General features: G+C 45.0%; 1 protein-coding gene across 1 annotated transcript in view; it reads left to right on the top strand.

Annotated features, from left to right (window-relative positions):
* LOC126088466 (ejaculatory bulb-specific protein 3-like) overlaps positions 1-10193 on the top strand; it is a gene marked incomplete at its 3' end in the record, with an annotated part of 48716 nt that extends 38523 nt beyond the window's left edge. The window contains exons 2-3 of the mRNA XM_049906607.1: positions 3943-4110; positions 10180-10193. Of these exons, the coding sequence (XP_049762564.1) occupies positions 3943-4110; positions 10180-10193 (182 nt within the window). The remainder of the gene's footprint in view (positions 1-3942; positions 4111-10179) is intronic.
* Positions 10194-11116: the final 923 nt, after the last annotated feature.

Genomic DNA, 11116 nt, shown 5'->3' on the forward strand with positions numbered 1-11116 from the left:
GGCGCTGGCCTTCCTTCTGATGTCGTCGATATGTGCGCGCCATGTCAGTCTTTTGTCAAGGTTGACACCCAGGTATTTGGCCGTGTCCCTCCATGGGATGTCGCGTCTGTGTAGTCGTAGTTGTCTGTTATGTCGTGGGCGGTGGGCAGGGTTGCGTTTGCCTCTCCTTTGGGTGAGCATTATCGCTTGTGTTTTCTCCCCATTTATTGTAATCCGCCATTTCCTGGCCCAGGCTTCCGTCTGGTGTAGTAGGTTTTGGAGTCTTGTCGTCACTATCCCCCTATTTGTACTAACGGCGAAGAATGCCGTGTCGTCGGCGTATTGGGCTGTCTGGGTCTGTGGGGCAGACGGTGTGTCGGCCGTGTACAGGTTGTACAGTATTGGGCCTAACACCGATCCCTGTGGAACTCCAGCTTTGATGGTGCGCTTAGAGGACCTCGCAGTGTCCACTTTGACGCAAAATGTGCGGTTGGCTAGGTAGCTCTTCAGGAGCTTAACGACATGGCCAGGGAATCCTAACGTGTACAATTTGTACAGTAGTCCAGTGTGCCACACACTGTCGAAAGCCTTGGCTACGTCTAGCAGCACTAGTCCACAGTAGCCTTTCCGGTTAAAGGCTTCTGTTGCGGCTTCGACCACTCGCATGAGTTGTTGGGGTGCTGAGTGTTGGTTGCGAAATCCGAACTGGAATTTGGGGAGCATGTTCTCTCTTCTTATGTGCCTGTCTATGTGCACTAGGATGAGGCGCTCGTACAGCTTACTCAGTGTTGGGAGTAGGCTTATGGGGCGATGGTGCTGGGGAAAGATGGGATCTTTTCCAGGCTTAGCGATCGCGACCACTTCCGCGTGTTTCCACTGTTGAGGGAATTTTTGTGATCGCGTGATTTCGTTGAACGTTTCTGTCAATTTTTCTATCGCTAGCTGGGGCAGGTGCTTAAGCAGTTCATTGGTGAGGAGATCGTGTCCTGGGGCTTTCTTGTTGGGCAGCGTTTTGATGGCTTTCGCTACCTCCTCCGTGGAGAAGGCAGGTGGATCGTCATCGACGTCGTCATCCGCTGCCAGAAATGCGGTTAGTTGTCTGCGGACCATTCTTTCATGTTCGTGATCCTGCGCCTCTGCTGGTGTGAACTGTTTCTCAAAGACGTCGGCGAGTGCGTTGGCTTTATCTTGGGCGCTGAACACTAGTCCTCTCTCGCCGTGCAGAGGCGGCATTCTTGCGCGTCTTTTAGTGAACTGCTTGGTGGCTTGCCAGAGGCTGTTATCCTGCACTTTGAGAGCTGTAAGGCGGTTTGACCATTGCTGGTTTCTGTGCTCAGTGAGCGCCACCTTGAGTTCTCTCTGTAGCCTATTAAGCAGCTTCCTGGTGTCCGGATTTCGCGTAAGTTTCCATTCCTTCGCGGTCCTGTTTTTGTGCCTAATCTGGGCAAGCAGCTGGGGTGGCAGTCGCTGTGTGTGGGGAGGGGGCGGAGGTAATTCTGGTGTTGCGCCCTGTGCTGCTTGCAGGACCGCGTCTGTGAAGGTACTCAGCGTTTGTTCTGTGTCCTCTGTCGGGAGCGGGGTGTTGGTAAGTTCTTCCATGACTTGTGTTTTGAATCTTTCCCAGTCGATGCGTTTGTACGAGGTTGAATGCTGGTTGCGCGGTAGCCAGCCGCCGATGTCAATCTCGAATGTGACAGGGTTGTGATCGGACGACATTCTATTCAGTGAATGCGCCGTCACAAACCCTGCGAGACCTTTGGTGATTGCTACGTCAATTACATCCGAGTTGTTTCCGTTTCTGGGAAAGTGTGTGGGCTCCTCGGGGGCCCATACGTGCATGTGGTGGATGCGCGCGATGCTTTTTAATTGTCGGCCGGCTTGGTTCGTCCTCCTGGAATTCCAGTCGGAGTGCTTGGAGTTTAGGTCTCCTCCAAGTATCAGCTTGCCTCCAATTTGTCCTAATTTGACGATGTCGTCTTCAACTAACCTGCGGTTTTTGGGTTGTCGATATGCTGACACCACAGTTACCGGTCCTGTGGATGTCTGTACCTCTAGTGCTACTGTTTCCAACTGCGTCATTTCTGGTGTGTGAATCTGGTGGTGCGGAATCCCCCTTTTTATGTAGATGGCTACCCCGCCCCCTGCAGTTGGTCGGTCTCGTCTGTAGCAGAGGTAGTTTGGTGCAGAAACTCTGATTCCCGGTTTCAGGTTGGTCTCCTGCACCATGCATATGTCTATTTCTTCTTCCGCCAGGAATTGTCTAAATTCTAGACCCTGAGGGAAGAGGCTCATGGCGTTAAACGTGCATAGTTTGAAACCCTGAATCGCTGGCCTAGCCATGTTGCGGTGATGTAGCGCTTGTTGTCGCAGTGGACTGCGAGGGCCTAACTGCCGATGATGTAAAGAGAAGGTTTTTATACTGTAAAGTTAACAATCTGACTGCAAGAATCTTGAACAGTATAAACCTCCTGAATAATGGAACTTTTACGTAAAACGTACAAGAATTAGTATTGCAAAACTGATCCCAGATCCCAGAACTAAAACTGATACACAACATGGGAAAATCTAACTGTCTCTGAATGACATAAGTTGGCCCTGATTGAATAGTAAGTAACATCAAAATATTTAGTTCTTACCTCTATTCTGCGCAAATCTGGAAAACGCGTTGCAGTACTGCTCTGTCTTGCGTGCCGCTATACTAAAGCCGCAAATTACTATATCTGCACCGAGACTCACATGAGAAGCAATGAGTTCTCTGTTAGTTGCAAATCGAAGTATTTTCGGAACACACTTGGATCCTTTTCTACTTTTGAAAAAACCATGATCAGTTAAAAACTGTAAGAGAAAGGTAGGCGAAAAATGGCGCTGCAATAATAAAAGAGTGACTTCAAAAAAAATTACCTTATGATTCCTCTTCACGTAAATAAAAGATTCCATAACACTCCGTCCTTCTCAGATCTGTTATAATTACATAATTATCTTAATTAAACACATTGATAATTTGAGAGTTTACGTTTGAAACATAACATTACAACTGCTTCCTCACTTTAACACAGCTAACCACTATCTGCTACTGCGCCATCGCGCACACCAAAGATAAGAACCTAACTTCTGCGATACAGCTTTACAACATCGCTGCTCGCTCAAAATCGATTCAGATACTAAAATTATACATGACACCTATCACGCTGTGACCAGGAGCGTTTTCACGCTGAACAGTTCGCTATGTGTCATGCTCCTCAATTTCTGGAGTGGAGCGTCAGGCGCTTGTTTCCGTCGTTGGGATTAAGACGTTCTTTGTCTCCATATAAACAGCAGGTGGAGTCCGTTCCTCCTGAGTCAGCTCAGAAGTTTGTTGCAGCGTCCGTGATTAAATAAAAAAACTGTTGGCGTGAATGATACTAAAAACAAAGTATAAACCGTAAGTTAAGTGTCAGACTTCACCACAAGATACGATATAACTACATCACTCTGTTTTGCAAAGTTCTCTGTGTGGAATAAACATTAGAGTACAAATTGTGTCAGCTAGAGTGTCGTATTATTGGTAAGTAACTACTTATGAACAGTCTTCAACCCATTTACAATAGTTTCAAAAAATGTTCAACTGTGTGTGAATTCCTAATGGACCAAACTGCTGAGGTCATCGGTCCCTAATCTTAAACACTACTTAATCTAACTTTTACTTACGCTAAGGACAACACAAACACCCATGCCCGAGGGAGAACTCGAACTCCGGCGGGAGGTACAATTGTTTGTTATTTGGTTATTTGCACTAACATGCCCTGTTATGTTAACGTATTACTTTATGCATGAAGTGTAATTTCTAACTTTCATTTAATCCCGCTTTCAAAGCTAATTTGCTGTATCTTGTCAAGCACCTTAAAACACTTAGGAGAAACGGAGGACGTTTTAACGGCCACCCTTTCGGGAGGACTAATTGTCATTCCTGTTTTCCTTGTGCAGACAACCTGCCGGATGCCCTGCAGACGGACTGTTCCAAGTGCAGCGAGAAACAGAAGGACGGCGCAGAAAAAGTCGTCAACTTCCTGATCGAGAACCGGCCGGATCAGTGGAAGGAGCTGGAGGCGAAATACGACCCCACTGGTATCTACAAGCGCAAGTACGAGGCGCGTTTCAATAAGCAGTAAGAGGCATCGGTGTGACGACGTACTGCTGTGACGTGAGCACCAACGACGTGTCTGACAAGAACTTCTCTCATACATGCAACTCACAAAGAAAGATACTGTGTTGTACGCCAGTTCGCTCTATAAATAAATAAAAGCACCTTTTATTTCTTTCATTGTACTTTTTAAATGTTGTAATGAATGTGTGTGAGCATACCAGCGACAGTACATCTACCACGGAATATTACAATGATTTTTAACTGCACTGATGGGATGAGAAGTTTTGTACCGTGAACTCCTCGGCGAAACGCTACCAGACTAATACTCCAGTAGTTCCATGACTGTGTTGTTTTTTCCTGTAAGTTAGAGTGGGCAGAGGCCATTGTTGGCTACAGGAATAAAATAATAATTGGATCCCTTCACCGACCTATCAATTCAGATGATACAATTGATGAAAAATTCATTGAGGAGTTTGACTTCAAACACATACACGACTCATACCATTGTAGTTGGTGATGACTTCAATATTCCCTCAATATGTTGGCGAAAATACATGTCTAATTCCGGAGGTACGCATAAAGCATCATCCGAAATTGTGAAAACGCAATCTCTGAAAATTATTTCGAGCAGTTAGTTCGTGAGCCTCTCGCGAATAGTAAACGGTTGTGAAAACACACTTGACCTCTTACCAACAAATACGAGGTGCATTCAAGTTCTAAGGCCTCCGATTTTTTTTTCTCCGGACTGGAAAGAGATAGAAACATGCGCATTGTTTTAAAATGAGGCCGCGTTCATTGTCAATACGTCCCAGAGATGGCAGCATCGTACGGCAGATGGAATTTTGCCGCCAGCGGCGACAATGAGAACTGTTTTAAATACTTAAAATGGCGACGTTTTCCTTACTTGAACAGCATGCAATCATTCGTTTTCTGAATTTGCGTGGTGTGAAACAAATTGAAATTCATCGACAGATGAAGGAGACATGTGGTGATGGAGTTACGGATGTGTCGAACGTGCGTTCGTGGGTGCAACAGTTTAATGAAGGCAGAACATCATGTGACAACAAACTGAAACAACCTCGGGCTCGCACAAGCCGGTCTGACGACATGATCGAGAAAGCGCAGAGAATTGTTTTGGGGGATCGCCGAATGACTGTTGAACAGATCGCCTCCAGAGTTGGCATTTCTGTGGGTTCTGTGCACACAATCCTGCATGACGACCTGAAAATGCGAAAAGTGTCATCCAGGTGGGTGCCACGAATGCTGACGGACGACCACATGGCTGCCCGTGTGGCATGTTGCCAAGCAATGTTGACGCACAACGACAGCATCAATGGGATTTTCGTTTCGTGGGTTGTGACAATGGATGAGACGTGGATGCCATTTTTCAATCCAGAAACAAAGCGCCAGTCAGCTCAATGGAAGCACACAGATTCACCGCCACCAAAAAAATTTCGGGTAACCGCCGGTGCTGAAAAAATGATGGTGTCCATGTTCTGGGACAGCGAGGGCGTAATCCTTACCCATTGCGTTCCAAAGGGCACCACGGTAGCACGTGCATCCTACGAAAATGTTTTGAAGAACAAATTCCTTCCTACACTGCAACAGAAACGTCCGGGAAGGGCTGTGCGTGTGCTGTTTCACCAAGACAATGCACCCGCACATAGAGCTAAGGTTACGCAATAGTTTCTTCGTGATAACAACTTTGAAGTGATTCCTCATGTTCCCTACTCACCTGACCTGGCTCCTAGTGACTTTTGGCTTTTTCCAACAATGAAAGACACATTCCGTGGCCGCACATTCACCAGCCGTGCTGCTATTGCCTCAGCGATTTTCCAGTGGTCAAAACAGACTCCTAAAGAAGCCTTCGCCGCTGCCATGGAATCATGGCGTCAGCGTTGTGAAAAATTTGTACGTCTGCAGGGCGATTACGTCGAGAGGTAACGCCAATTTCATCGATTTTGGGTGAGCAGTTAATTAGAAAAAAAATCGGGGGCCTTAGAACTTGAATGCACCTCGTACGAGGGCTATCCACAAAGTATATTACGTTTTGGAATTAAAAATAAATAAAGTATTGGAAATTTTTTAATTATATACAGATGAAAGCGACACTTAAATACTGCTCTTCTACATAGTTGCCATTTAAATTAAGGCACTTGTCGTAGCGATGGACGAGCTTGGAAATTCATTCGTCGTAAAATTCGGCCGCCTGCGCCTTCAACCACGTGGTTACCTCTTCTTGAAGCTGTGCGTCGTCATCAAAACGCTGCATAGCCAACCACTTCTTCATTGCTGGGAATAGGTGGAAGTCGCTCGGTGCCAGGTCGGGGCTGTACGGCGGATGAGGAAACAACTCCCACTTAAAAGATTCGAGAACTTCACGAGTGGCATTTGCCGTGTGGGCCCGGGCGTTGTCGTGAATCAGCAAGATCTTTGAGCCCAACTTTCCCCTGCGCTTGTTTTGTATTGCTCTTCTGGGGTTGTGCAGAGTTTGGCAATACCTTTGAGAGTTTATTGTGGAGCCTCTTTCAGGAAATCCACAAAAATCACACCTTTTCTGTCCCAAAAGACAGTCGCCATCACCTTCCTTGCCGACATTGTCTGCATGTATTTCTTGGGTTTTTGGGGGGAATTTGTATGCCCCCACTGCATTGACTGCCTTGACACCAAGATGGCCGCGCCAAACTCTGCACAACCTCAGAAGAGCAATACAAAACAAGCGCAGGGGAAAGTTGGGCTCAAAGATCTTACTGATTCACGACAACGCCCAGGCCCACATGGCAAATGCCACTCGCGAAGTTCTCGAATCTTTTAAGTGGGAGTTGTTTCCTCATCCGCCGTACAGTCCAGACCTGGCACCGAGCGACTTCCACTTATTCCCAGCAATGAAGAAGTGGTTGGCTATGCAGCGTTTTGATGACGACGCACAGCTTCAAGAAGAGGTAACCACGTGGTTGAAGGCGCAGGCGGCCGAATTTTACGACGAATGAATTTCCAAGCTCGTCCATCGCTACGACAAGTGCCTTAATCTAAATGGCAACTATGTAGAAAAGTAGTGTTTAAGTGTGGCTTTCATCTGTATATAACAAAAAAATTTGCAATACTTTATTTATTTTTAATTCCAAAACGTAATGTACTTTGTGGATAGCCCTCGTAATACTGAGTTAATAAAGGGCATCAAAAAGGTTACCAGGATTAGTGAACACAAGGTTGTCGTCACGAGATTGAATATTGTAACCCCCAAATCCTTCAAGAATAAAAGAAATATATACACATTCAAAAAAGCAGATAAAAATTTACTTGACGCCTTCCTGAGAGACAATCTCCACTCCTTCCAAATTAACAATATAAGTGTGGACCAGTTGTGGCTTGAATTCAGAGAAATAGTATCGGCAGATTTATACCAAATAAATTAACAATCGATGGAGCTGATCCTCTTTGGTACACAAAACTGGTCAGAACACTCTTGCAAAAACAACGAAAAAAGTTGCCAAATTTAAACAGACGCAAAATCTCCAAGACTGGCGACCTTTAACAGAAGCTGGAAGTTTAGCGCGGACTTCAATGTGAAGTGCTTATAATAGTTTCCACAACGAAAGTTTGTCTCGAAACCTGGCAGAAAATCTAAAGAGATCCTGGTCGTATGTGAATTATGCTAGCGGCAAGACACAATCAATGCCTTCTGTGCGCGATAGCAATGGAGATACTATCGAAGACAGTGCTGCCGAAGCAGAGTTATTGAACACAGCCTTCCGAAATGCCTTCAAAAAAGATGACGAAGTAAATATTCCAGAACTGGAATAAAGAGCAGCTGCCAACATGAGTAACGTAGAAGTAGATATCCTCGAAGTAGTGAAGCAACTTAAATCACTTAATAAAAACAAGTCTTCTGGTCCAGACTATATGCGAATTAGGTTCCTTTCATAGAATGCTGATGCAATAGTTCCATACCTAACAACAATACACAATTATTCGCACGACGGAAGATCCGTACCCAAAGACCGGAAAGCTGCACAGGTCACACAAATGTTCATGAAAGGTAGTAGAAATAATGCACTAAATACCATGCCCATATCATTAATGTCGATACGCAGAAGGATTTTGGAACATATTTGTGTTCAAACACTATGAATTACCTCGAAGAAAGCGGTCTATTGACACAGAGTCAACACTGATGTAGAAAACATCGCTCTTGTGAAACACAACTAGCTCTTCAGTAGCACGAAGATACAGCTAGACGTCGTCGTCCTAGGTGAATCGTTTGCCCTTCAGAACCTTTTTAAGGGAATCAAAAATGGCGTAACTACAGGGAGAGAGGTCCGGGCTGTGTGGAGGGTTACCGAGAACCTCGCATTTGAATTTCTGCAGGAGTGCTGCGACTGTGTTGGCCGTATGAGGTTTTGCAGTGTCGTGGAGCAGAATGACCCCACGGTTGAGATTGCCAGGTCGCTTTGATTTGATCGCTGGCGAAGGGTGGTTAAGATTTGCGAATAACGCTGGGCTTTCACTGTTGTCCCGTGCTGCAGGAAGTAAATCAGAAGGGGCCATTTTTGGTCTCCTTAAAGAGGCTCTGAGGAACAAACAGTTAACCTCGGACGACGAAGTGCAGCTGTACGTGCGAAGTGGTTAACATCGCAGTCTCGGGAATTTTATGAGACAGCCATTCACCACCTTGTGTCACAGTGGAACAAGTGTCTCAACAGCCAGGGTCAATACTCCTACAGGTACTGGTTTCTGTAATTATGCCTCCGGGTCGTTTCTTTTTGAACGCACCTTATATATAAACGATTTGGGAGAATCTGAGCAGTCGTCTTGGGTTGTTTGCAGATGACGCTGTCGTTTATCAACTAGTAAAGTCATCAGAAGATCAAAACAAATTGCAAAATAATTTAGAAAAATATATATGTATGTGAGCTGTGTAACTGCTCAAGTTGTAAGTAGGCTGTTTAGGGTTTTATATTGGTAATATCCGGCAGACAGGCCGGATACTTAACTAAAGGCTGGGAGAAAGGCTTATTACACGGTGGTACTCGGAACAAACGAGTATAAAGCACCACCAAGCAATTTCGAAGATGATCAGGCTGCAAGCCAGGGCGGAAAACACGCCGCACACACACACACACACACACACACGATCTCAGCCTGCCCGCCAAGGCGACGAACCCCACCTGCCCCACATACCAGACCAATTCTACAACAGCAAATAATTCACGCGGCAGACAAATTCAACTCGTGATTCAGCTTTTCAAGAGACCATACAAGGCTTACTAGCTACACGACTACCTGTAACATAACTGACAACCAAACTGAGACGTTTACCGAATAAAAGAACAATTAAAAGTACACTGACATACAAAGCTCTGCCCTTCATCTTAAAAGAAAGTCCAAAACCAAAACTGGGCGGAGAGAACACTAATTAACATACTACATGAAAGTGACACTGCACGGAACCTTTAAAACAAGCAGTAAACGACACTTGAAAGCCTTAGACTTCGTAAGTTCAGTATAACACTCTCTTATTCAGAACCTTCCTTAGCTGATCTCCGGCAGATACAACAAGTTTCACAAATCTTCACAGGTTAACAGCAGCATATGATCCATACGTAACTTAATGCTTCCAGTTACGCGACGAGAAGACGTCCAGCCTGAGATGACGGACCCGCCACCGTTTCGTACGCAAACGCGCCCACTAATCAGCACCGTACAGCCGGCGCGCGGCAAAACGGTAGGAACGGAGGACGTTGGGGACCAGACACAGCGGATAGAGACGAGGGCCTGCCCTCAGAACATGTTGGCTCGTTGTACGCCGACCAGCGAGAGAGATCTCGGCCACACGCCAAGCCGGGAAGCCAAAGGTGGAACCGTCAGAGATATGAGAGCAGACAAGTGTCGGTATCAGCGACGAAAGTGGAGCGTAACTAGCGCCAGTCGCCACGGCTCAGCATGGTGTGAAAATTGGCAATTTGCAACCTCCCCCTCACTTATCGACCTTAATGACAGTGAAAAATTAAACCGCGTGTACCTAATGGAAATTTGGGAAAAGCAATCGTCACCGAAGTTAATCTGTCGGTAAAGAGGGAGGAAAGGGTTACATCTAAATGAAAGGAAAAATGCTAATGAAACAGGTGGAAATTAATTTTGAAAAGGGGTAAAGTTAATAAAGAAAGTAAATGTGCGGCCGTTACGTTAACAATTAACTAGCGGTAATTAGATATTTGAGATTTGGGGGAAATTACGGTCGCCAGTCCTAAGGACAATTACTATAGTAACTGAAAAAGAAAGGTTATTACACATATAATTAGCACTAGAAGCGTGGCAACTGAAGGTTGACACGTGTAGTGTGAAAACTGAAAGTTTGTCAGAAGTAATAAATTTCGCTACACTCTGACTTAATTTAGCAAAAGAATTAATAAAACCGGAAAATCGAAAGTTAATTTAGTGACTAAAGTTAATAGTGTGCTTTCTTTCTGAAGCACATCGAAATTCAATAAAATACGGTTAGTCTTGGACTACCTCAACAATCATTTCAAAAGCTACTTGAATCCACGCAATTTAGAAATAAGGGATTTAACTTTGAACTTGAATTAAATGATTCTGAACAATTAACAATAGTAAAATTTAGTACGTACCAAGCTGAGCTGCAGTCACAGGTAAGCTAAAATACGGTAACAAAACTCGCACTCTTAATTTGTGCTTGTGTAATCTGAATATTGTAGCCAGCTAACTGAACTTTGAAATTAAAGCAGTGAAATAGAATTATATTTGATTTTCAACGACACTCGGGTTCATTTCGGAAAAGCTAGGGACCCTGCTTGGCAATGCAACTGGGACAATGAGCAACAAAGGTTCATGCTAAGTTGCTGTAATTTTGTGATTTGAACAGTTTTAAAAGCTGAGGTCTGCCATACAGTTGTAAAACTTTACGTGCTTGCAGTCTTCCTTGTTGGTTGTTTGAAGGTTTGAAGCCGTCGATCGAGGAGGTGGCGACAGTCACTCATTGTCGGCCGTCGCTTT

Source organism: Schistocerca cancellata, chromosome 6 (assembly GCF_023864275.1).
Source record: "Schistocerca cancellata isolate TAMUIC-IGC-003103 chromosome 6, iqSchCanc2.1, whole genome shotgun sequence".
NCBI classification, from domain to species: domain Eukaryota; kingdom Metazoa; phylum Arthropoda; class Insecta; order Orthoptera; family Acrididae; genus Schistocerca; species Schistocerca cancellata.